This window comes from Gymnogyps californianus, chromosome 5 (genome assembly GCF_018139145.2).
Source record: "Gymnogyps californianus isolate 813 chromosome 5, ASM1813914v2, whole genome shotgun sequence".
NCBI lineage: Eukaryota > Metazoa > Chordata > Aves > Accipitriformes > Cathartidae > Gymnogyps > Gymnogyps californianus.
In genome coordinates, this window is record NC_059475.1 from 6,855,285 (window position 1) to 6,880,670 (window position 25,386).

Consider the following 25,386-nt stretch of genomic DNA (forward strand, 5'->3'; position numbering starts at 1 on the left):
AGAGAGAGGAGGTCGCTGCACAGAATGGCCTACTTACAGGTTAACAATAGCTCCAACAGTGGTGAAAGCTTCCTTGTGGATCTGATGGATCCGATTTCTACTGAGGTCGCTGCAATGAATGCCAAATGAGAGTATTTTAGCAGTTTCATCAAAACTTTGTAACAGCCACTGTACTGAGAAAAAAGCTAAGGTGACAAACACAGCATGCCTTTGTCAGAAAAGCTGAACAACCCTCCCGTTTCCCCTCTCTCCCCAGTCAGCCAGGTGCAGTACCAGCCAAATCCCTTGGTAAGGCAGCTGTACCCTGCTTCACCTCATCCCCAAAGTAGAATCCATCTCCCATTCCTGCCCCCTTTCCCTTCCTTCCTGGCGCTAGCAGCTCAGCGTGCGCTCCCAAGGCAGAGGCCGGCTCTGGCACCACCCGTTCCCAGGCTGAAGGTGCCAGGACGATCCCTTCGGTGACAACCACACCTGCGGCAGGGCACGTCGGCAGGGGTGGGGGAAGACAACAAAAGAACAAGCAGAAGGGCATCTGCTTTGTTGGATTTCAAAATCCAGATCCAGCTCCCGCTGGACCACCACGACTTATATTATGACATTCCTTTTAAAAACACCTGTCGTTTTGTGGATTTTTTTTCTGATAATTTCAATGTTCCTATATAATCTTCATATAGCTAGGGATGTAAGGGGAGGGGGTAATTTTGTTTATCGGTCTGCTCCTCCTGAGGAAAACAGATAGGATCTCTCCAATAAATACTATATAACGGAATAATATAATGCAAAATAGTGGACTACCAAAAAAAAAAAAATCTCCTTTTTTTATCTCCATATATATAAAAATATCTTTATAGGCTAGAAAAACAAAATGGAGACTAGAAAGAACGGGACTGAAACTGGCTGCTGCTAGTATCTCTTGTACATGGTTTGCTTCACCTTAGGATCCAGCATACCTGGCCTTTTGCCATCAGTCAGATTTGTAACACCAAACCCTGACATCAGTTTACATGGGAATCAAAAACATTATCTTGTTTTACTCAGTATGCAGCTATGTGCACTTACAGGACACGAAGGGAGGACAGTCCTTGAAAGGTATCCTCTGTGATTTCATGGATCTGATTATGCTGTAAGGAACTGCAAAGAGAAGAAGTAGAAACGGAACTTTATTGGCTAACTGGGCTGACTTCAAACCAAGGGATAGCTCGGTGCCTGCTAATACATAGATTTAGCCTTACCAATGGCAAGATTTTTCTCATTTCCCCTTGTAGGCAAACTGTTCACGTATTTTGCATTAGCCATGTTAATACAACCATGCAGCTCTTTTGTAGCAACTTTGCCCAATCCCAATTCACAACTCATTTAATTTAGAAGAGACAACTGTTAAGTGTGGACTGAATTATTTCCAAGCTAAAAGTAACACTTTGTGAACTTTGAGGAATCACACTGAGTTTAAAACAAATCTACTTCATTCTGCAGGGAATCTTTAGGCACATTCTAACCCTGGGTGCACTTTCATTTCTCAAAATATGGATTTATCAGAGGAAAATGTTCAGAAACACCTCAAGAGCTAATGGGCAAATTATACTTCCAGCTCACTAGCTCCCTTTACAACGAACCACATGTACAACGAGCCCAAAGATGTCAAGAGTATAACAGCAAAGGCCTGTGAGAAGTCTATTAGCCCCACTCTGGTTAAGGGGAAAGAAGCTTGAGTGTAGTAGAGGTAGGAGAAGTAGGAACATATGCAGGCAGAAAAATTGTGTAGGATCCGGAAATTAAGCCTAAGATGCTTTAAAGCAATGAAGTAAGGAAAAGCAAAGATGGGTTTTGAATGTGTCTTACAGGGACTAGAGGAAAAAAGATTTTACACAAGCATAGGCTGATGGTTAGAGGGAACTGAAGAAGAGTGGAAGAGATAAGAGGCAGGAAGGAAAACACATAAATGCTCATTCCATTTATGCGTATAGCAGTACTATTATGAAATGCAGGATTAAGGTGTCCTTCATTCTTTTTTGTGCCATAGGAACAATTAAACCTTAGGTAATTGAGGAGAACACAAGTGGTTGAATTCTCTGTCCAGCACACTCCTCACGTGCTCTGTCCACACTCCTCCAATATGAGATGGTCACATTATCTCTCTCTGTCCTTAATCTTAGAAACTTATCAAACATGAAGCAAAAAAGTTTCTAGAGACTTGGGACTCAGCATACTAAGTCGGTAATAAAGATAAACAACATGTATTTCTACTTACATTTCTTCCAAAGAGTGGCAGCCCTTAAAACTTGGCAGGTCCTTTATATTGTTATAAGACAAGTCCCTTCAAAACAGAAGATGGGTGAAAGGTGCTTAGTTCAGCTGTTTTCTATTTGAAACATCTCATCACTTGTAACCATTAAATGGATTGGCAGAAAAATCTTCCTGTTAGTAACATTCTGCAGAAAAACTAAGGGCAGTTTAGAGAAAATCATGAAGGGAATCACAAGTGTGATCTCTCCACAATCGTCCTAACTAGCCCCACTATCCACTTGATACATGTATACACCCAAAGATGTAGAAAGACATAACTGCTATGTCAAGCTTGCAACAGTCAGCAAATAGCAGAAATAAGGCTGTCCATATAACTCTAAAATGTTGATTCATTGCCTTACATTCACTCTATTCGTGTAACCTTTCCAAAAGCTACATTTCTCTCTCCCCCTTTTTGCCTCTGAATTCAGTGAACAATTTTATTTTTTTACTTTCCTGAAATATTCAACCGGTGATGTAAAGCAAGCAAGCATTAAAAAAATGTCGTCCCAAAACTCTCTATTTGGCAAACTTTAACAACTGAAACTAGTGCTCTGTAACTGGAAAGTAGTGGAGAGACAGGCCGTGCCTTTTGTAGTGGCTTCAACAGCTCACGAGATCCCTCCCAACCAGTATTTTTGATTCTATATTCTATTTCTATGTATATTCTATATTCTATTTCACTGCTTTCAGCTCTGCATCTGGATATACGCATACCCAAAACCCATACTATACAAATTCCCTGAATTCTGAGAGTTGTACTCTAAAAAGGTTTATTGATAATCTGCTTTTTTAGAATAAACTGGATAGATGGTATGCAATGCAGGAATTTGGTGCAAATTTTGATTTAGTGTGTTGGTACCTCCCTAAGCAGAGGTAGGAAAGTTCAGAATTTTCTGCGAAACTACGCAGCAAAAAAGGATACCAGAAACTTGCAAATAATCTTCAGATTTCTGTTCAAAAGATAAACTGCTATTTGAAAGTAAATCCTACCTCGTCATTCTTTTTCCCCAGTTTTTTTTTTTTTCTATAAAACAGAACATATTTTTCTCCTCCATTTTTCAGCACTTGCTTTTGTTCCAAATTTTCCTGTGTGTATCCTTTGCAAACATGGCTTTGCCTCTCCCCTCCCAATGGTTTCATCTACCAGGTTGGGGTTTTTTGCATTTATTTTAACACATCCTCTACTGCTTTTTCTGTCTTGCCTTCATACTACTATCCTCTTCCTAATCCTCATCTCCATTTCTCTTGGTTCCTGATGCTCCCTCCTGTTGTGTTCCCGAACACAAAAAGTCAAAGCACTATAACTGAACTCTTCCTTAACCTCTGAATGTAGATGACTACTGTTGTGTTAAGAATGAATGGTGGCAGAGTGAATTTGAAGATGCAAACTGTTCTGCAGCACCACCTTATATATCTTTCATAACATATAAAAGAAATACAGTGCATCCCTATAAAGGGGACCCTGTTTCATGAATATAAGGCATTACATCAACTCTACCATAAGTCTTTATTTGAAGAATCGAGAAACCAGAATCAGATTTCCAACTTTGATAGAACTACTAAGATGACCAATTCTAAGCAATACTTTTGCTTTAAATGAGATTTAAGTTTCTTTTAAAACATTTTGATGTAGATGAAAATAGGAGCACAATGTGTATACTTACAAAGTTCGTAGCACCTTTTGCTCTTGGCATAAATTAACAGGAATACTGTTTATCTTGGTCCCTGTTAGAGTTCTGTGAAAAAACCCAAACAAATATAAATGTTTGCATTGTTGATGGTAGATGGCATAACAAGCACATGTAAAAGCAGAATAAGGATGGTGCCTCAGCTATCGGGGGTGCTAGATTCACCCACCAAATTTTTTTTGGTTTGGTTTTTTGGAAGAGGCCAACTTTTCTGTTTTTCAGTTCTGTGAGAAGGGGGTTAGTATCAATGGCCTTTTTCATAGGCTGTTGTCAGCTTACCCTAATTAAGAGGCACCCAGGTATCACAGTAAGGAAAGCTATATTATTACATTTATTGACAGGAAGAGAACATACATCCAGTTGCTCTCCAGATCCACTAATCCTATTTAATCACTTCACAAGAGACAAAACCAAGAAATTATTGGAAATGATTTCTGTAGAAGATACTTACAAGCTCTCCAGATTAACGGTTCCTGTCAAATTAGGAAACCACTGCACCATGCTGGCACCCCGAATGACCCTAAAAAAATCCCCATGAAAATTAGCTGTAAACTATTATGCAAATGAATTGTGACATTCAATCCTGCTATCAGGCAGATATTTTCCCTAAGGAGACATTCTAACATTCTTATTGCTTTTGTTTAAATTTTACACATGAACAGTGTGTAAAAGATAGTCTTTTCACTGCTTCTTATACTAGTAATTTGCTCAATAAATTACTCCTCCATTAGCAAACAACTGGAATTCATCAAGCTGGAAAAAGTCATATCAACACACGTATGAAAAGGGCATAAACTCATAGGTAGTTTGTAGTTCAAAGTTTGAAGTCTCACTCCATTTTGCTTACTTGTCACCCCCAGAACTGCTATCTTTTGAGAGCATGCATGCACTAACCTGCAAAACATTCTCACAATGTACATCCCTGTTCAAAAACCACCTAGAACATATTGCAGTTTGTTTAAGTAAGAACCTGAGCATTTGGCCTGAGGTTATGTGTCTTATGCAAGGTAATGAAGATAAAAAAAAAAAAAAAAAAAAGGTTGTAGAGCGTATTCACTAGAGCTTCTTAAGACACTGGATATTCCCAACAATAACAATATTTATTAAAGCTTACTGCAAAAAAATTGTAAGGTAAGAGGCAGTAAGAAAATTCAGTTATTTTGAGTTCTTAGTCACAACGTTTCATATCCATATCCATTTATTGTACTGGATAGCTGAGACGATACTTACAGGGAATGCAGATCTGACAGATTCTGAAATGCTGAGTTCCCCACAAAAGACAAAGGATTATCATACAAATGTCTGGGAAATGAAAAACACGTTTCAATCATTGTTCGTACAGTCACTGTCTGCTAAAGACTAAAAATAGATGCATGAAAATTACTTACATTGTTCTTAGAAGGGGGTTTCCTGCAAATGCACCATCAGGAATTATGGAAATGTAGTTACTGTGAAATCCCCTAAAGATATTAGCAAAGAAGAAAACCAACATTTAAAAATATACTGCCAGTAGATTCAACCAATAGTCATTTTCTTCACACCTACTCAATTCCCAATCCTGCCAAGAACAGGATTGTAGTTAAACAGGAATAAGTCAAACTGTAGGAATAACTTTGAAGGTATGATTTCTGTCTACTGCATATCAGCTAAACTGAAAATATTTCATTAGAAAGAAACTATTCTGTCCAAAACATGATCCTGTGCTTTCTCTCTTCTTCCTCCTCTTTTAAGGAGGGGACAAGGAAAACATGTGTGATCAGTGAATACTTAATTCTGCTACTGGAGGCCAAAACCAGCTCATGATTAAGATCTATGCTAATGGTTCTCCTGAATAAATTGCTTGCTTATATAACTCCAAAATCATTTTCAATAGGTTCCCTCTCTAGCTGATGATTATATTTTCCTTTAATTATAGCTTCACTTAGCATAACTTAATCTGATTTAGGTTGCTGCATAATGACACAAGCATTCTTAAATCCAGGAATTTTTCTCTTTTTATTTATGGAAAGGAGAAAGAAAACTGGTAAAAAGGGAGAATACTCACAACTCCTTTAGACTTGGGAGTGCTTTTATGGCTTCAGGGAACTCTACCATGTTATTATAATTTAAATCCCTAGAAGAAACAAAGCAGGAAAATTATAAAATTCTTAACAGTGGTCATGAGTTGTCAAACAGTTTTTGTTTAAGACAATTCAATGAAAGTAAAAAGTTCTCAGAACATCTTTAACTAGACCATAGAATAACTTTAACTTAGATTTAGTCTTCTGATGTTTTACATGCTTTATAACCAGCTAATAACTTAGGTAAGATATTTAATATTATCCAGAGGATTATTCATATTAAGTCAAATGACATTTCCTTACAGCGAAGCTCAGTATTTTTCAACACTTCACAGATTTTTCTTCAACAGAATTTAAATGGAAATGAACTAAGATTTCAAAGTTTAAAAAAAAAAAAAGTAGATACAAATGACTACTCTTTATTAGCTTACTAAGAAAACTTTTCTTTCAGGTTTTATAAAACAAACAGTAAATAAGTCATTAGGTAATAGCAGACCTTGTAGCACAAACAATTATAAACACTGAAGAGAAGCAGAGGGAAATCTCATCACACTGAATCAGTACACATTGGTGACAGGGATCGGTTGAAATCTCAGTTAACCTGTCACTGTTCTAGCAGTAATGTCAGGACCTGCTACAGTCTTTTTTCTGCAAAAGGGACTCCTTATGAGAAGCAAAAACATTTTGAGAGTCTTACATCAGCTGTGCATATTTACATAGCATCTAATTATTACTTAATTGAGGTTCTAAGAGTATGACAAGACAGTTGGAGTAAGCAGCATTCCTGGACTCATCCAAACTCCTCATGTTAAGAGAGGCTGTCACTGGCTTGCCCTTGCTCTCCTTCATTTGTTTTACTTACTTAGCATTTTCTTAAACATAACAAAATGCATCGTTGAAGGATATACTGCTTATTAGACATTCACTGAGTGAGCTGAAGGGAAATGGGGAATGTAACCCAAGCAGCTGAAAGCCATGCCTTGCCAAGGAGGCACTCTGGAGGTTGAGGAGTACTGTGGAGCTAGGATCCGGCCACTACGGACACCCAGTTCTGGGGGGAGTATGAATTGTCAGCGGGGACAACAGACACGGGGCGAGGGGAAGGTGATGCTTCCCGCTCTCACCCCCTGTTTCTGTCTGAAGGAACATAAGGCTCACTGTTTCAGATAAACCAGTCCATCATCTTAACATTTGCTGGTATTTGAAGTGAACTCAGGTGAATCTCTTGTACGAGAGGCTGGGAACCAGGAGCTGGGCTGTTCTCTATCAGCCTGCAGAGGATCGGTTCAGGAGCTGCGGGGACGCATGAGCAACAGTCTCCTTGGCAGGCAGCAGTGCCCATCCAGTAATGGAGGAGCAGTGGAGAAACAGCCTGCCGGGGCCCTCTGAGAAACCTCCTATTGTCACACAACAGTTTTGGCAGTGTATCTTAAATACGTCTAATCCTACAGTAAATCTGAGAAACAAATATTTGTCCCTTATCACCCACAGGGCCGCTCAAACACTTCTGATATATCCACCTGACTCAGTGGAGTGCTATGCAAAGATACACCAGCTAGATCAGGGCTAGAAACATTAGAGCCACATCACCCAGCATGACATTTCACCCAGGCTAATATTTACCTGCTTCTCAACATAGTTAATTAGTTTTGGTGGAGCACTGCACTGATACTAGCCTTCAGTTCCAAAACCTGAGCTGGACCTAAGTGTCAGTGCTATGTGTTGCGCGGTGCACACATGCCTTACTTGCAAAATCTTCACCATACCAGTAAGGTAACCTTGATTAAGCTGGGAATGAGACAAACACTGAACAACGAATTACTTTAAGTACTTACAAGGTTTCAAGGTTGTCTAATCCATCAAAACAGTGTTTTCCTATAGTTTTTATTTTATTATTATGAAGATGTCTAAAAAGCAAAAACAAAACAAGTATGAAAACAAGTGAATAATTTCATGTAAGTTAACAAATTAGCAGATATTTCTATGAAATCAAGACAGTTGAATGGTTTAGAAAAACCATTGCATGGGGTGGATTATGCAGAAGAATGTCTTTCACCTCCAGACAGAAATATTTCATCCTCATATGGGAACAGAATAGACTGCCCATAGTCAAGACAACCTATTTTAAACCTTTACTCACTATCCAGAAGTGTGATAAAAATATGATTTAAACATATAAATCAAACTAATTTTTCATATTCATCCCTGGAGATATTTTAGACTACACAAAAACAGGTCTATGGCAGATAATATTTTCTTCTTTTAATATCTCTGAAAGCTTTCTCTGACAACCATTGGTTTGAAATATTCATTACTAAAACGACACGTCAGGAAAATATATGTCAATCTCACTAACCATAGCCCATTTCACTTTCTGTTTAGGAGAAAGTCTTTAGCAAACCTTCAGCGGGTTGTCTAGTATCATGGTATCATCTCACGTTGGCGGTATAGCCTGTTACTAGACAACTGAGCTAAAACATAGCAAAATACCATTTTCAGTGCCATCCTAGATTAATCAAAACTGTAACTGAGACAACAATCGAAGTGACCTATGAAATACAGTTACAAATACTCACAGAACAACAAGACTTGAAAGGTTTGTAAATGCATAGTCAGGAATGTGCGTTATTTTGTTGAGAGCCAGCGTTAACGCCTGCAGAGAGGGGAGATTGCTGAGCGGATAGATGGGAACTTCTGTCAAGCTGTTGTCATCCAACCAAAGGTGACGCAACTGCACCAGACCCTCAAAACTGTCTTCTGGTATGGCAGTAATATGGTTAGCATCTAAACGCCTACATTAAAACAGAAAGAATTCACATAGCAAACTCACAAACTACAGATAAGTAAAAATATCAATTAAAGTCCTATTACTCCTGAGTATTTTTTTTAAGCTTAAATATGCTTTACTGAAATAATTTAATATCGGAAAGTTTGAAGGTTTGCTGAATGACGCATGAACACCCTTTCAAGGCAAATGAAGAGCCCATAAAAGAAAGCTTCATAAAAAACTTCTTCTCAGACATTTTTAAGAAAACATTTTAACAAATTCATATGCTTATAATCAGCTTAACAAAGCGAACTGGTAACTTTATAGACACCTCCCCCCCAAAAACCCCCAGCTGCTAATACTGGAACAAGTCTTTAAAATGGTAGCTTGATAGGGTATTAAAGATTGCAGAGGCATTTACTCATTTGAACTGATTATCCCTATAGCTACATTGTCGATACCATCGTACACTGTTACATGCTTTGCTTTGTGGTACTGCTATACACCTTAAGTGACTACTTTAGAGAAAAAGATTATTAAAAGCAGTTCTTGAACAGAGTTATGAATTATCCTGACAAATAAAACATTATATCAACTAAAACTGAGAAATTTCTTTCACTCTTGCACCTGATCCTTTCTAACATGCTCCACAACAAAATGCAAAATAGCACATCAGCACTGTTGACTATTGTACATTACTGGATTTGCCATCACACTTTTTCCCCAAATGAACTCCGATCGCAAACATTAGCAGTAGTAACACACATGGAAAGCAACTTAACTGTCTTTCATACAGAAAGTCAAACCACGTGTGACAATTAGTTCTGCTACAGTTACTGGCTCACCTATGCTATAGGGTTTCACCACTTCTTCAGGTTTCAAAGCATGAAAAAAAAAAAAAAAAAAGAACTCCACACCTGGAAACCTAGGAGGCTAAAATGCACATCCTCAGCTCCGGCTCCAGATGTGAAGCCCTCACAACGGGAGGCACAGGTGTTACTGTCAGAGTCTGCCTCAGAATCCTGATCCACGACAACTGACGAACCTGATACTGCAACTTCTTGTCTGATGGCTTTGGTAGCAACAACAGAAACTCTCATACAAAATGACATGTGCTTTTTCCTCATGCAATATGCTCTGAACCAATTTGTTTTTTCATCTTCCTACACTAGCAGCGTAGTTACTTGGATAGCATCACTGGCAATCAGGGCAGGCAAAAGACACAGACAGGGACCAGTTCAGGTTTGTCTACACTACATAATGCAACCAGATGTGTCAAAGACAAAACTCAAAGATCACCCATACCGAAAGCTTAAGCTTGGATTATACACAGATGGAAGCCCCAGGAATGGGCAGCGGCAAGGAATGACCCAGGAAGAAGCAAAACGCTAATAAAGTGCTATTCTTCATATGGAGATGAGAGGAAAGGTCAGCAGTGATAGCCCACAAGATGAAAAAAAAAATGGACTGTAACCGATCCGAGCCAGTGTAGGGCTGAGAGCAACAGGCAATGTTTGACTGTCCTCTGACCTAGAGGCTGTCTTCTCTAGGTCAACACACAGCTGAACCATGGTGACTTTGCTGCAAACATGGAAGAAAACACCTTGCATAACTGCTTTGAAATGACTGGTGTACCAGGCGTGGTATGTATGCTGCTGTTCAGGGAGACAAAACACATATACCCTCCTCCATTAGCATCAATGTTCATTACAATACAAATCCGCACAGGTTTTGAGTTATACTAAGCATTCACTGTGTTTCTAAAGCCATGATCAGACATGCTCTTGAAAGTCTAGCTGGGTTAGTTTAAGAAGTCATTGCCTCCAGCCATTCATCCCATCCCTCTCTGGGCTGGCAGAGTGTACCAAGTGACTGTGCTGCGTTTGTCCCTAGGCACAGTCACGACAGCTTAAACAGTAGTGAAAGTGCTTCTGGACACCAACACTTATAGGATGTGCTGAATTCAAACAGAGAAGACAAGCTTGATCAAGAATTAATGCACTTAATCTATTTCCGTAAAAGACAGTTTTGTTGTTGTGATGCACATGGTTTACATATTTCAATTTATTAGGGAAAAAAGTCAGCAGTTGAATTTCCAAGTAATAAAAAGTCAAGAAATACATCAAATTAAGCAACAAATACACCAATACAAGTGGGAACTTACAAAACTGTCTGCAGTCAAAGGTTCTCTCCTAAGATGGGTGAGGTGCCATTAGCTCTAAAGCTATACATCAAAGAGCTAATTCCTATGGTTCATATACTGGCATCCACTTATCATTTGCCCCATGGTCTGACAGGTGTGTACGCTATTCTGTTTGAATGCTTTTAGGCTGCACTGAGACTGGAACGTTTCAGAGAAATTAAACATCTGATGATAATAAAGAAAAAGGGGGGGGGGGGCGGGGAGGAAAAAAGCCTGCGGCTCTGTTTAACAAAAAAAAAACAAAACCCAAAACACTAGAAGTTACCTGTCTTTCTTCTCTCTCCTAAATTCACACACCTCCCTGAAGATCAAAAGAATTATTTTCCAGTGGAATAAACATATCCGAGTCTCCTACAACTAATTTCTCCCTGCCCCCCCCTCCCCCCATTTTTGGTTTGGGGTTTTGGGGGGGGTTGGGTTTTTGGGGTTTTTTGGAGAAGCAGCATACTCGAGAGGCAGGCCTCAGTCCTTGTCACTACGTGTCTATGCCTATGTTTGTACTTTCACTGTGTTCCTTACTAAATTTCATTTACTCTAGCAGACTTTGGAAAACAAAAACACACAATGAAGCCCCAAGCCCTGCTCCTCCTCTCCCACCATTAAAGCAGAAGATGACCAGAGGAAGGATGGATGCACGCAACGAGGGAGTCAAACTCTCAGCCAGGGAGAACAAAGAGGGTCATGGAGAAGACGACAGACCCTTCATCCCTAGCTTGCTTTGCCAAGACCTCTGTCCCCCACCGCAAGCAGATCGAGTACCCAAGTAATTCTGCATCTTAAACTGATGGCTCTCCACAGCCATCCAGTCCGTTGTGTTCACCTTCTCCTGCCTACAGCAGTAAAACTGAGAGGGGGAAAGAAGAACACTACCCACCGTTGTCACTGAGCAGGGAAGTACGGAAGGTGAAAGAGGGTGCTTTTCTGGCTCTCTGTCACTTCTTTGCAAACTTTTGGCATCATCTTAACAAATGTGATGTCTGAATAGAGCTGAAAGTAATTAGCAATGCCAAATCATAAAGCCAAAGTCAAGCAGAAGGACAGGACATCATGCTGTGATTATTTGTGTCTCCCTCACTCTCCATTTACATAGCGACTTCCCGATCTCGACGGCTGAAGATCACTGTGCTAGCCCAAGGTTCTCCCAGAGGCCAATGGATATATCAATAAAATAGTTGAAAACAGACAGTTTGCCCAGAGTTTTCATTGACCTGCATTTACAGTTTTAAAGGGAAAACCTGTGACTTACAAATGTTACAGCAATAAGCACAGCATCAAAAGAACCAAAGGGGGTATTATTATGATTACACAAAAAATATTTATTGGTGCTGGATTTCTGTTATTAGTTGTCATACCTCAAGACTTATTTTTAACTAATTCGGCCATTTCTGTCTCATCCACATTTTTTGTGTTCCTTCATGCCTCTTAGTGTAAGCCTGATGTGCTACAGTTTTTTTTTTTCTCTTCCAAACAGTCAAAGCTTATCCACATTACGTTCAATGCACAAAACACAGCTGAAATGCTTCTATTTAGTGCGAAACGCACATAATGGAGTACTTTGTGAAACAACTGAAAAGCAAACCGAAAATGTTTGACAACTTCCACAAAATATTACAACTAAGGAACACACCTTTTCTTTAATATGGGATAATAGAGTATTCACTAGCTCCAATAACTAGCAAAGTACAAGCAATATTCTTCACTTGGACTGAACTTTTACAAAGACTGTCCTTTTCCATTTAAGTGTTAAAGATAAGACTATGTTCTTTAAATTAGAGCTTGCAGCATGTACTTAAATTCCTTAATCTTTCAGAAGCTACTCCAATTCCAGCTTCCCTATAGGCATTGGCTTGTGAGAGACCTTTACATTTTAGTCTATAAATTCAGAGTTCACTTGCAGAGCTGTCATCTTCACTTTTATTACCTGTCATGTTCCCTCCTCACCAAACTCCAACTCTACAAGAAGAAAGAGCAGGAGGATGATAGAAACCTATACATTCAGCAGCTCTTGTATCAGTATTTGACATATTGTTTAAAAAAGTAAAGAATGTAGCAACTTGAAGGTCTTCAAACAATTAACTCGGCTTTAAGGAAACTACAAAACTAATAGGAACTCCTACCTCAATTCAAATGAATAAAAGTTCTGAAGTCTAACACACACATATATATGAATTTTTTATATTTATATAGTAATATAAATACACACAAAAATACCATTCCAACTTCAGCATGTTTCAAATTTTCATAAAGCTTTTCACTACAAATCTTAGGCCATGCCTGCCAGGAGTATGCTAGTGTATGGAGAGCAGACACCTGGGAGGTGGCACGGCATGGCATCCAGCTTTTAAAATACATTACAGTGGGGGGAGGGGGAAAAAAGGTAGGAAAAAGCATTGATAAATTTATTCATTTCTGGAGCATTGGGACCTTAAGAAAAAAAAAAAAAAAAAATCACCAAATCTCCACAGTGTTTCCTCGGGATCTCCCAGGAGCCAGGCAAGCCCCCTCCCCGCTGGTCTCAGAAGCAGCCCTGCACCACACCAGACTGCAGCAGAAACTGCTGTACCAGACACTTGCACAAAGGCAGGTGCTTGCCAATGAAGCGGGCACAGCAGCACTGTTACTGGGCACAGCGTCTACTTACAGGGTTAAAGAGGCTAAAAGGCCAGGTTACCACCAAGGAAAGGCCCCGTTTGGGCTGGCCAGCAGCACTGCTTAGGGCAGGCGCCCTACAGCCTGCGTCCCTTGTGGGTAGCACCAGGGAGGCCTCCAGGACCATGCTCGCACATCTCCTCCAGCTACCCAGTTCCTCCGGTGCTGCTTCTCCGGTTTATTCTTTTCCCATCCTCCAAAAGACATCAGGTGCTAGGCAGTGAGGGTATCTCCCCGCCAGACCAGAGGAAGGCAAGGCAGAACATCCTTTGGCTGCGCAGGTAGGGTCACGGCGCAGCCAGGCTGCGAAATCTGCAGCTTTGCATGATTCCAGCCAGTCCAGAGGACTCAGGAATGCGAGGGGGACAGCTGGGCACAAAGCTCAGTAGAGGGAGAAAAAAAAACCTCTGTGTTTTGCTCTCATCCTGTAGTCTCTCCAGGCATGTTATGATCAACTCTTGCTCTCCTGGGACAAACCACCAACAGCATGCCAGTGGCCATCACTATAGATGCTCCCTGAGGAGCCAGCCACGCTCCTCGCTGCAAAGCCCACCTGGGTGTTGCGGATGCAAGATACACCTCAAACGTCGTCTTACTAATAATATTCATTATGAATGTACTGCCACACATTTTGATAACACTACTTGCCTGGGAAGAGGGGACCATCGCAGATTTGTTTGCAGCTACTATCCTAGCCCCACCAGCTCTCATCTGCGACCACACTCAGCCTTCCAGGCTTCAGCAACTGGGAAATTTTAACAGCCTTGTACTAATAGCAGGAATTTAACGTTGATGTTAATAAAAGGAAAATCACTCCCAACTCTTGTGTTAAACCACTTCTGCTCAATGGCAATCGTTAAAGAACTTTGCTCTTTAAAGTGCTCCTTCAAAAACCACAAAGAAATCACTCAAATAACACTGGAGCAGATTTTTAGGTTTTGAAGTTGAGTACTGATAAGCCTGGTACCTAGGAAATTCTGCTACAATGCAAGGCAATAAACCCATCATGTTAACAGAGGTACTTTAAAATACTCAGCACGTTTGCTCACCGTATCAAGCAGCAGCTCTCTGTACCTTATGTGTTGAGAACATCAATACAAGGATTTGCTTTATTCAAAGACAAATTTACAGCAGCTCTCGGAAACTAATGATACACGCCAAAGCTATTTCAACCACCAGTACTGATGTGCCAGCGCATCTATTTCTTCCATTTTAGTTTTTAAGATGGTACCAGTCAGAGATCATACAAAGTTTGCTGCAAATTACCCATAGAGGATTCAGCTGATCTTTACCTACGTGCTGTGTAACTTCCACCATCCCAGTTAAGTTCCTGATGATTCCGTTTCTAAATAATTTCCTGATTTTTATTTAAACATTAGCAATTCCTTAAACAAGCTCAGAGAGTTAAAAAAACCATAAGGCTACAAAAATCCCACAGATTCCTGAAGCTCACAGGAAATACTCATACCTCACTTTCAAGAAAACCAGAACAGCTTCGAAAGGTGAACATGGCATAGAAAAATGAGGCTCTTATCATTCAGCAAGTATGTAAAGTTCACGGAGCAGTATTTTTAAACTGCTGCATATTTAGATTTTTCAGCACAAACAAACATGCTCAGGAGAGCTCTTATACATTCTTTACTCTAAAAAAAATGCAAGGGAGAAAAGCATATTTAGCGTAGTTAAGTTTGTACTGTTTTTGCAGTTAAAACGTGTGTGAATTTCTTCCTTTCCCATTCTGGTGCCGATAGTTTAATCCTATAGCTTAACACAGACTCACTTGAGGGCTGGTCCCCTTTAACCCTTTAATAACAGCAAAGCAGGGAAGTAAAAAACCTCTGAAGACAACCCATTATAAGTTTGTTAGTTGAAAAACCATTTGCCACTGTTAAAGGTGCATACTACATATAAGACCATATAATGCTTCTTAACTTCATCTAGTCATTGCTGTTAATGAACATCTTCCATAGCCTCCCAGACAAGACTATCCTTACAGATACCCCTGTCCTTCAAAACTCCATAATCCACAATCACAAAATTATCAACAGAAGTCATAAAACACTCTTTAAGAAAAAAATTAGCAGAATTAGAACAGAATTGTGTAGTTTTTGATACAAGACAGCGTTTGCATTGTCCTCTCCAAATTCAGGGATCTTCCTTTCTGACACTTTTCAATGTGATTATGGTTTACATTACTAAAACTGTCACCAACGTGAACTACCGCTTAAAGCTGTGCTGTTTCATTACGCTACCAGCAGAATGTTTCTAGATTTGATTTGGGTTTTGTTCTTTTTATAAATACAGATGTAACTTGATCTGTATAAGGAATCCTTCCTAAAACAAGAAAAAGCTAGAAATGCAAGGCTGTAGCAGATGTGTGCTACAGCACATATTTTAAGTGTGTCCTGACTGACTGAAATATGCCTCCATCCTCTGTTCCCACCCTTCTGCTGTACATCTTTACCCTGCAAAGCAAGATCTTGCTTTCATTTCTTTCAATCCCACACTAGGACCCCGGTCTTTCCCACCTGGGCCTAGCTGATTCCCTCTCCCAGAAAATATAATCACATCCCAGTTCAGCACATTCTTGCCTCCTGCCTCAAACCTGCTCCAGCCTTCTGAGATAGGAAGGCAGACTGCAAAACTGGTTATGATCCTGCAGCGGAGGCTGCGAGCAGACCAGGCTAGGGAGCCAGAACTGCTACCGGGTACCGCAGAAAATTACTGCTGACCACATGCATGAAGACACTTACCCTGCAGCTCAGGTGAACACCCACACAAAGAGAAAGGCAGGAGCTATCACAGTTGAGTACCACACTGGCATGATCCCAATACCCACAATTTGGGAATCTGGCATAACAGCGTAGCTGCAGTGCTTTGAACTGTTGCTGCAGAACGCTCTAATGTTCCCGGCATGTGGGCATGTGTGCACATGTGCAGGGACAGTAACTCGGTGATTCCTGAACTACAATTATAATAAATCATCTCCGATACGTTAGCAGCTATTGACAAGCTTTCAAAAATGACTCCTGGATTTGATGGCAAATGGCCACTAAAATTAGCAGCAATTAGGGGGTTTTGAGTTTAAATAGAACACAGCTCTCCTTTCCAAAGCACCTGAAATTCTTTGTTTAAATAGCGTAGTTCCAGTATTCGTTAAACACTGAGGATTGTACTAGAATATTCTGTGCTGTGACTTAAATTCATATGTAGCTGGGTTTCTGGGGTGAATTAGAGCAACTCTAGAAGTTGCTGTAGTTTACAGAACCATTTTACAAACCCCCACATTCTGGGTCAAAGCTCAGAATAAGCAGTGTCACCAAAATAAGTCATCGCAGTCCAATACGTTAAGGCACTTAAAGAAATGACCCTCTGAAATGGCTTCCCGGTCCTTTCAGGCTCTGCACAGGCTGCTGGAGAAGCGCATCGCTTCACTGCCTCTGGCTCTCCGTATGACCCTTGGATCGCCAATAAACCTCACCGACACCATTTCCAGATCTAAAGTACGAAGTACGCTACTTCATTACCTTGTGATAACAAAAATAGACTGTTGATGCTTTGCAGTAATTGAAATGCATCAAGACTATTGTTTACATTTGTAAAGTTCCTTATTTGTCAGGTTCTTCTGCTACCAAAAGCTGTGGGCACAAGCTGGGCAACTGGTGCCTTCTGTCTCGGTAGTGCAGTCCCACGGTCCCAGATATCATGGCGTCTTGCAATATGAGAATACATCCTGCCAGATAAAACTTTTCTGGGGTGCTAGACAGCGAGTTTCCACTCAGTAAAACTCTTCCATTTTGCTAAATTTCACCTCCAGAAATAAGGACTCTACTCTCACTCTCTTTCGGAGGCCAGAGCTGGGAAAATATCCAATGTAAACAGAAAATAAAGAGCTGTTGTTTAGTATTCTGAACCAGGCTGGCTACTTGCCAGCTATAATATAAACATTAGAGATCATGAAGCTCCTGTAACAACCATCTTTATTTCCACCCAGGTATGTTTACTGGGCTTGTTAATACACACAGTGTGGCAAACGTCTTCCTACGCAGCTAGAAATTGGAGCACATTAAGAGAGAAATTGGACGGTTCTACAGGAGTTGCAAACCAAATGATTATCAATATACTATAAAGTTTTATGAGCAAGTAATTTGTGTCTTCACCAAGAAAAAAATCCCCCTAAAGCCTACTTCAGAGCAAACTGGGAAACTGCCAAAAGAGAGTCAGTTAAGTGATGTTTAAACTTGCAGGTTTTGGATGGAGATTATATATTAAAAAGGTAGAAGCAGGCTTTCTAACATATATTCTGCAAACAGTTATTTGGTTTAGAAGAAGGTCACAGCAGCTCAGGAGCTTTAAATCCATTTCTGACACAAATTCCTTGGGGGGGGGGGGGGGGGGAAATCACTTTTTTCCCTTCCCTCCCCCCCCCCTTTTTTTTTTAATTGATAAAGTAGTATGCTGACACTTATGTTTCCATGCTCACACACAAAATTCAGAGGACCAGTCTTACATTCCTTTGCCAGAAGGTGCTCCCTACATTAGTAGGGGATACGCACAATTACACTGTAATTTTATGAGTGATGCAATAAACTGAAAGTTTTCCTGAAATTCGTTAAAATGACAGAAATGCATTCTGGTGAAGTAAACAAATTGCATAGGAAAAATGCTTTACATTTCTCACTACACTTGTCTCAAAAACCAATTTATTCCCAAATTGCTGCCAATTCTAACAAATTATGGTCATCTTGCAATGCAGACAGATATCCTTCCCAGGAACAGATTGGGGGACAACCCAAAGCCTGAGCCACATCAGTGGAAGAAAAAAGAAAGTATCTTTCTGAGCTTCTGACGCTGAGGACTTCCAGACTGGATTTGTCCACCATATTTCTAACAGCTATTCTGAAACCTCAATCTGGTTTTCCTCAGAAAAAGTAGTAACAAGTAGCTTGTTACTTATTAACCCAATTTCCTCCTTTTTCACCTTCCTAAAATTGATACAGTTTATCATTTGCCTATGAACAATGAAGCTCCCAGAAAGGGAAACCTCATCACACTTTAAATTGTTACTATTATATTTTAATTACAATGATGTGATGTGGTGCTTAGGGACATGGTTTAGTGGTGGACTTGGCAGTGTTAGGTTAACGGTTGGACTCCATGATCGTAAAGGTCTTTTCCAACCTAAACAATTCTATGATTCTACGTCATGTCAAGCAATTATACTGGTTACATTATACAATATTACATAATCATTCCATGATTTTTATCAACAACTAAAATGTCTGCTTTTTTAAATGGCTCTAACAATCTTCTTTCTAATCATATTAAATATATATGAATTTTAAAAAAAGAGAGAGATGCTGGCTTAATTTATACATTCATTATTTTTCCCTTAATTTTGTCCCTTCCCTTTTGCATGTAGAATTATCATCAAACCAGCAACTGGAGATTTAATATTTTAAACTTTAATTAGAGAACAAACATTACTGTAAGTAAGTAGAGAAAAAAGTATGTTCATTTAAAATGAAATGGATGATTCGTAGACAACAAAAGTATTTACTAAAGTAGTTTCTTTTTTTGGCATCACAGAAATGCTGGAAGCCAGGAAGGAGTTTTGCTTTGTTTTTTAAAATAATTATTAAAGGGTTATTCACATCATGTAATTTGAAGGATTTTTATTATAATGCATAGTATTTGCACAAAGCAGACTGCAGCCCTCAGACTAAGGTATTCTCTCACACGCACACACTAAAACAAGAGGGAAACGTGGACATTAAATTCGCAAAATGGCTGCAAATGGAAACCTGCATCTGTCCTACTCTTGGATCCAAAAACCTGGAAAAGTCCATACCAGCTCGTGGCAGCAAAACTCGCTGCTCTCTCCTGTTACCAGCTGTGTGCCTCCCATGCTCACCATCGCGTGCAGGAGATCCTCGCTGGTAAGCAGCCCAGCAGAAGCAGGTCCGTGGCTGCACTGGGAGGTGGCATGTCCCTGCACTGCACAGGCTCCCGCTCCCCAGAGGGATAATCTGCAGCCAATGTTATTCTGTCCCGTGCTGCTTACTGTGCTTTCTTCAGATGGAAAAGGCGGGAATACCCGAGCAACTATGAGAAGGTAGTGGCCAAGATCCAAGTTTAGGGAATGCAGAAAGCACCTTTGCAAAAGTTGCGCAACAGTTTGCAAAGCAATTTTGCAAAACTCTCTCTCTCTCTTTTTTTTTTTTTTTTTTGCAAAACTATTCCACAATCTGATGCAACACTGAAAGAAACAGGATCTTAGGCCAGAAACCTTAGTTTTGGCACAGAGGGAATAGATAATCTGCCCTCTCTGTCTGTAGGTAAGCACAAAGGAGGAAAAATTCTGAAGCCCTTCCCCCCTCCACCTCCTCATCACAGTGATAAGCATCTACCACCTAGAGAGCTGTAACTAACTATTAAGGTCTGATTAAGATGCTTTATAAAACATAATAAGGCATGAGATAGTATAAGCACATATGAAATATCTTATGAGCAACTGACAATAATGGCTGAGGTGTTCATAACTGTCTGTGTGATTTCAACACCTTCCAGTAAAACCAATACTATGCGTGTCTCAAGCAATAGTCCTTCCCAGAAACCCCTTTTCCTCCTCCGGATACAAAAGACTTGGGCATGATTCATTTTTGCACAACATTTTAAAATTGCTTAAACACCTTAGGACATGCAAGAAAGATGATAAATGTTTAACTCCACCACCACTGCATTTATACCACAATCTTGTACCTGCGTTTGGGTTTTGAAAGAGTTTGGATTTGGGTCACCCCGCCAAAGATGACAAATAGAATTCCTTATGAACTTTCCTTGGGAAACTTTGCTCCAGTTGCAATTGCAACTGGAGCAAAGTCAAGGTACGTTATTACACATACATGATTATACTTCAAAACTCTACAGAATGAAGCAAACGTGTACAAAGTGACTGAAAGTGCAACTTGGAGAGCAATACAAGAACAAAAGCAAAGTAACAAAACTTACAAGGACTGTAAACCGCTTAATCCTCTGATGGCCTCATTAGGTACAGTCTTCAGCTGATTGTTCTGTAGGGTTCTGTAAAAATCCACTGTGTTAGTAAAGCAGAATTTGACAATAGTCTTTATCAAACCGTAGAGGTGACAGAAGAGCCCATGGTCCTGATATGGTTTCACAGATTTCTAGCGTACATAAAAGCATGTAGAATTATCAAGACCAGATACCCAAAGGCAACAATGAAACAAGAAAATGATCTATTTCAGTTTTATTTACAACTCATTAATTAACTGCATTAATTTGCAGAGAACAAGCCTCTGACATAATACGCTGAAATTCCCCTGGGAACTCACTGAAGAGGTTGAACAACTTAACACAAGTACAAATTTGCTACAATGGATGATATTTTATTATTTTCTTGTGAAATCATCCTATACATACTACAAAATACACAAACCTCTAATTTTTCTTAAAGCCGCATCAATACACAATGCATTAACAATCTAATTTACAAAGTGTGTTCACAACAAAGCACCTCTGGGCACAACATTAAAAAGACACAGAATGAAACTAGAGCCAAGCTGAATTAAGTTATACTGGGGTTTTTTTTTTTAAGAACTTCTCTTATGGGACAACATATTATTGCACGATGAGTTCTTTTATAAAGAGAATGTAAATAACTGAGATCTCACACATTATAAAATCTTATTAGATTTTGGTCATACTGGGGTAAAATGCAAGTGGACAAGTAAGTTAACTGTTAGTTAATTAATATCGAAGTCCCAAATTTTTCAAGAACTGCTAGAATTTCAGGCACCTCCAGTGTTGAGTATCCTGATGGAGATACCTTCAAGAGCCTTGACACTCTGCATTCAATTTGCAAAACATCATATTAAGTAGTATTGCAGATGGGCAGTTTCCTAATCTGTACCCTGCTTATGCTGTCTGTTTATGCTTCTTTCTTTACAACCTCAGGGTCCTTTTCCACTATTTTTTTTTAAATATCTGTTTAATTAACTATCTATTACCCTACTAGCAATTGGAAATATTTACATTGGCATAAATGCTACAATTTCTGGATACAGGTTTTTAAAACCACAAACAACAGAAAGCTCTTTTTATCCTTGGCTATGGAAAAACAGTTAAATGAATATTCTTATCTCAGAAAGGAAAACAGGATATGGGAAACAGGGCACACAATTCTAATTTTATTTATTAAAACTTTTTTCCTAATAGTAAGTCATTTTCACCTAAGAAGCATCAAACTATAGAAATTATTTCTATCACCGGTAGGGGACGATTCAAAGGTCAAACAGTGTTTTAAATCTCTGTAAGTACTAGTACTACCTGATAATGTCGGGGCACCTGATAGAGTAAGCTGAGGGGGTAGAGAACAACGAAAAGCTTTACATGTTCTTTTTAGGATTTTTCCTTCTTAGGATTCTTCTGCTACAAGATATACTTCAGAAGCAAATAAGTGTTCTAATTAAATGCAGTAATTACAGTTTAGTCAAGTTCACTGCTCATCATCACCAGTTACAGCAGGCTTTATAAAAACAAAAAAGTAGGAGAGCTATAAGGGAGGGGGGGGCAAAAAAATTTCTTCCAGCCTACCAGTGAACAGGCTGGCTGTGCACTAAGAAAGCATACAGCTAGCTATGAAGCTCTAAAACCTGATTACTTACAGAACTTTGAGTTCTTTCAACCCAGACAAGGCCTTTGGATGGATAAAAGAAAGGTCATTGCCAGCCAGTCGCCTGGAAAAAAATTGCAATAATAATTTCAGTCACAAAATACAGTACTTCTACAACCATCTAACATGGAAAATCACCGATACCTCAAATCTTGCAAGCAATTACGCATTTTGCATTCGATTATGCCATATTCATGATCCTCCAAGTTTGCAACAGTTATTTTAGTCCTTGCACAGTTTTAACGATGAGAATGCATTACTCAGCCTCATGGATATACTTTTGCAAACATGCTAGAAAAAACACACCCCAGAATGACAAAGAATCTTCTCATGGTACTAGGTTTGAAAAGTACATTTACCAACTATTAACATGATCCTCCGGCTTTCAGCATTGCCCTGCTGAAACACATGCTCTGGTACCCATGTGTTTTTAATCTATACAGCAGTTTCTAAAGCAACTATGCAGTTAAGTAAAAATAGCTAGATGCTAGCGTGAGGCAGGAAAAGTTTCTATGAGAATCCCAAATGTGAAGACAATATTCGCAAGCAGGCGGCACGTTCACAGTGCTGACAATGGACAGGACGCCTGCTGACATTACCAAGACATAATCTTGGTAATATTTCATCTTTTTGGTCAGCTATTTGGACAAACTTTTCAGTAAAGAAAACTGTTTTGGGGGAGGGAGAAAGGGAACAGGATCCTCAGCTGTACTCACTCTCTCTCAAGATGTAGCCGGTTTCAAACTTGGACTGCTAGACACTAACACAAAGTAAATTGTGAAAACCACCATGATATTAAAAGTAATAAATATAGGAGACATTGCAGAACACAAAGCAGGCAAGCAGAAACGGCAGCCAAAACAGCTGTTTTCAAATAGCTCATTCCCCCTTTCCCTTCTTTTTTTTTTCTTCAACCATTTTACCTCTATCCTGAGCAGCAGACCCTGTGTGGTCCAACCTTTGTTGAGCTGCTAATAGCTGTGACACGAGGTATTTTATTAAGGGTAAAAGACAATAATGCAGAACACCTGGTAATCCATAGCTGGCAAAAGATGCCATCATTTCAGCCCAAGTACTTGCTTTCAGACTTGGTTTCATATCCAAGCTAAGCAAAAGCAATGCTGGAGAAGGTTGTACAACAAAATCATCTGGTGGAAATACTATGTACAATGCAGTAAGTGTTGTTAATTAAAAAACAGTCAATGTGCTTTAACAAAGGTTACAGAATATCAAAATCCACCTCTGCTGTTACAGGGCACTGTGAAGCAAGCCAGCCACACTAAGGGGAAAGTATTATTTCGAAGAAGCAAATGAAGGAAATAGCGAGAGCATCACCTAAAGTATCAGCTTGCCAGAACATAGCAACGTGATTACGTTTTTATCTTAGTCTCTATTTCTAACTACATAAAAGATATTACCCAAAGCATTTGATGCCGCTTGCAACAGAATTAATGAATTCATAAAATACTGCCCGATAGAGAGGATGCTGGTTATGTTTATCAAATCCATTTGTCAAAAGGTAGATGGTTTTATTTATAAACCAAGGGAGAAGAGGATGATTTCTCATGAACAGGAAGGTGACAGCAGCAGCAGATACTACTCAATTTTAGAAAACTGTGTTACTATCGTTTGTTAAAGTAGACCTTGGTATTTAGTCCTTGTATTCTCATGAACACCCCAATCATCATAGCCTAACTGCTGAGAAAAGTTTGTCCGTGCGGCTTGTGTATAATCAAATAGCTCTGAAACCAGAAGAAAAATGAAAAGAGTCAATGTATACTTATTCTTGAAGTCTCCTGTGTGCAAACCTCAGGATTTCAGAGCTGTGACATGATTTTTCAAATATTTTTAATTTTTAACATGAATGAAAAATTCCAGATGGCAACTAAATATTCCCCTTAAATTCATTTTGTTGTCAGTAGCTGCCCAAATCACCTGTATTAACTTTATCTGGGGGGACATGGAGGGAGGTTTGCAATATTTCATGGCTTTCTTTTTAACAATTTCCTAAGCAGCTCATTGTAAACAGAAAGAAATATTGATGAAACATGCTGGGTCTCTACACCAGGGAGCCAGTGATCTGCAACACACATGTTTATTTTAAGAAGTGTTCAAAACATCAAAATAGAAATCCTTAAATCAAGCGAAATTTAACTGAGACTATAGCACCAAATTAGTTTGGCGCTCAAACACTACTAGTTGATGTTGATTACCTACCACACGCTTCAAGAAGCGGCAGCTCTGGTACATGTGTGTCAGGCAGCTCTGGCTGCAGCTCCGCCGAGGTTCCCCATTAAATGGGCTGGCGTGTCAGCCATCTGCTGTAACTTCTCCCTCCCCCTGAAGAGGCTGGGGGTTATGATTTTAAAAAAGCTAAACTAAATCCAGTTGAATTGCCTCCCCCAACCTCACTGAGTGTCACTAACGCAACCTACAGAGCACTAGAAACAAAATACAGCTGAGCCAGAGCAAGGCTTGCGTGACTTCAAATAGCAAGACTTCGCCTACCTCAAGGCAACTCCTGTTTATTCAGCCTTTTTGCAACCAACCAACAGAAAAAAAAACCTTGCAATCCATTACATTTCCGTTTCTCCTCCATCTGGCAACCTTCCAGGAAACAGGATACAACTAGCCAAGTGTGCAAAGGCTTTACTAATCAGTTTGCCAAATAGACATTTATCATTCACGTCCTAGCCTTGGGGAGCATGGCTGCTCGTTAGGAGGTTTCAACTGCAGCTCTCCAGCAGGCAAAGACCAACGTATCATACGCCGCTCTCAACACGCTTCCCTCTGCTGCAGCATGCAGCAGCTGGGAGGATGGAAAGATTTCTCTTTACATTACCAGGTTCATTTTAAAGAGAGAAATGAAAAATTAATAGCATATAATATAGCACACGTACAGCATAAATTAAGACGTCACTGAAATTGTCCAGTCAGGTTTTCCACGCTACCTCCTTTCAGCATGTCTCAAAAACAGTCACATTCAGATTTTCAAATATAATGTTTAAAACAATTAAATATTTAAAAAGCACCTCTGT

The 25,386-nt window shown here is 39.6% G+C and overlaps 1 protein-coding gene across 1 annotated transcript in view; it reads right to left on the minus strand.

Moving 5' to 3' along the window:
• Positions 1-25,386, minus strand: part of LGR4 (leucine rich repeat containing G protein-coupled receptor 4) — an 82,549-nt gene that overhangs the window by 10,023 nt on the left and 47,140 nt on the right. Inside the window, exons 3-14 of the mRNA XM_050897509.1 lie at positions 22,341-22,412; positions 20,665-20,736; positions 8,611-8,826; positions 7,870-7,941; positions 6,019-6,087; positions 5,363-5,434; positions 5,205-5,276; positions 4,426-4,494; positions 3,951-4,022; positions 2,249-2,314; positions 1,060-1,131; positions 38-109 (exon numbers count right to left, since the gene is read on the minus strand). Coding sequence (XP_050753466.1) covers positions 38-109; positions 1,060-1,131; positions 2,249-2,314; positions 3,951-4,022; positions 4,426-4,494; positions 5,205-5,276; positions 5,363-5,434; positions 6,019-6,087; positions 7,870-7,941; positions 8,611-8,826; positions 20,665-20,736; positions 22,341-22,412 — 996 coding nt within the window. The remainder of the gene's footprint in view (positions 1-37; positions 110-1,059; positions 1,132-2,248; positions 2,315-3,950; positions 4,023-4,425; positions 4,495-5,204; positions 5,277-5,362; positions 5,435-6,018; positions 6,088-7,869; positions 7,942-8,610; positions 8,827-20,664; positions 20,737-22,340; positions 22,413-25,386) is intronic.